The sequence below is a fragment of the Fulmarus glacialis genome, unplaced genomic scaffold (genome assembly GCF_000690835.1).
Source record: "Fulmarus glacialis isolate BGI_N327 unplaced genomic scaffold, ASM69083v1 scaffold31944, whole genome shotgun sequence".
Taxonomy (NCBI): Eukaryota; Metazoa; Chordata; class Aves; order Procellariiformes; family Procellariidae; genus Fulmarus; species Fulmarus glacialis.
The window spans coordinates 375-1,709 of record NW_009207912.1 but is presented as its reverse complement, the minus strand read 5'-3'; the positions used below and the strand labels follow the sequence as shown (position 1 = coordinate 1,709).

Genomic DNA, 1,335 nt, shown 5'->3' with positions numbered 1-1,335 from the left:
GGGCCGGAGCTGGGCGGCTCCATCGGGCTCATCTTTGCCTTCGCGAACGCAGTGGCCGTGGCCATGCACACAGTGGGCTTTGCCGAAACTGTCCGGGACCTGCTGCAGGTAAGAAAGCGGCTCTGTGTGTCCTCTGGGTCCCGTCCCCTCCACCTCCTCCATCCCCACGTCCTCCGTCCTCACCTCCTCCATCCCACCTCCTCCATCCCCACCTCCTCCATCCCCACCTCCTCCCCACGTAGGCTGCATTAATTATCAACATCTGTGTTAACATTGGGCCACCGATAATCAACCACCGGCTGCTAAAACCCGTGGCAATCCCAGTGGTTTGGTAAGGGAAAGGGTTATTTCCACGTTGTGGATGGTTTCCCCTCCCCAGGAGCACAACTCCCTCATCGTGGACCCCACCAACGACATCCGCATCATCGGGGTCGTCACCGTGACGGTGCTGCTGGGCATCTCCCTGGCCGGCATGGAGTGGGAGGCCAAGGTAACGCTCGCTTCTTCCGCTCACCTTATTCCCTTGGGCTGATAAGAGCCGTCCCCGCTGCCCACCAGGCATCCGAGGAGCAGAGGATGCCTGTAGCTCCCCGAAAACAGGGGGGGGTTTCTCCTAATGAGTTTTTCACCCTCTCGGTGCCCAAACCCCAAGCCCTCAGCTGGCTCTTTCTGGTCTGGCAGGCACAGATACTGTTTTTCCTGGTCATCCTGGTTTCCTTCATAAATTATCTGGTGGGGACAGTGATCCCGGCCAGCGCCGAGAAGCAAGCGAAGGGCTTCTTCAGCTACCGAGGTGGGTCCACCATGGGTTGGGATTACGCTCAACAGGTCCAAGCGCATCGCTGGAGCCCGGCCCTTTGCTGCTGTTGGGAGAGGACTTTGCTATGGGAAGGTGCTCCTCACTGAGAGACGTCATTAAAAGCGTGGTGTCTTCCTCCGTGGGTTACCTACCATCAGCGGTGTGCCTCCATCCAAGCGCTGAGATGCTTCAGCCAGGAGAAAGGCGGTTGGGAGGCCCCAAATGCTTCTCCTCTGCTTCCTCCCCAGCCGACATCTTTGCCCAGAACTTCGTGCCCAGCTGGCGTGGACCCGAGGGCTCCTTCTTCGGCTTGTTTTCCATTTTCTTCCCATCAGCAACCGGCATCCTGGCTGGGGCCAACATTTCGGGTGACCTGAAGGTGGGTTTTGACCATTGCTGCCTCAGCTGGTGTTTCTCAGGGCTCAAGCCCTGTTCTCCCCAGGGCTTTGGTTTTGATCCAACTTTTAGACCCTATTTTATTTCTTCTGGAACCTTCGGGGCAGGCTCAGCCAGGAGATGCTCTGTGGCTTTGCGTC

General features: G+C 58.1%; 1 protein-coding gene across 1 annotated transcript in view; it reads left to right on the top strand.

Moving 5' to 3' along the window:
- Positions 1 to 3: 3 nt before the first annotated feature.
- Positions 4 to 1,335, top strand: part of LOC104075715 (solute carrier family 12 member 3-like) — a gene marked incomplete at both ends in the record, with an annotated part of 1,550 nt that continues 218 nt past the window's right edge. Inside the window, 4 exons of the mRNA XM_009576309.1 lie at positions 4 to 108; positions 380 to 490; positions 682 to 793; positions 1,048 to 1,178. Of these exons, the coding sequence (XP_009574604.1) occupies positions 4 to 108; positions 380 to 490; positions 682 to 793; positions 1,048 to 1,178 (459 nt within the window). The remainder of the gene's footprint in view (positions 109 to 379; positions 491 to 681; positions 794 to 1,047; positions 1,179 to 1,335) is intronic.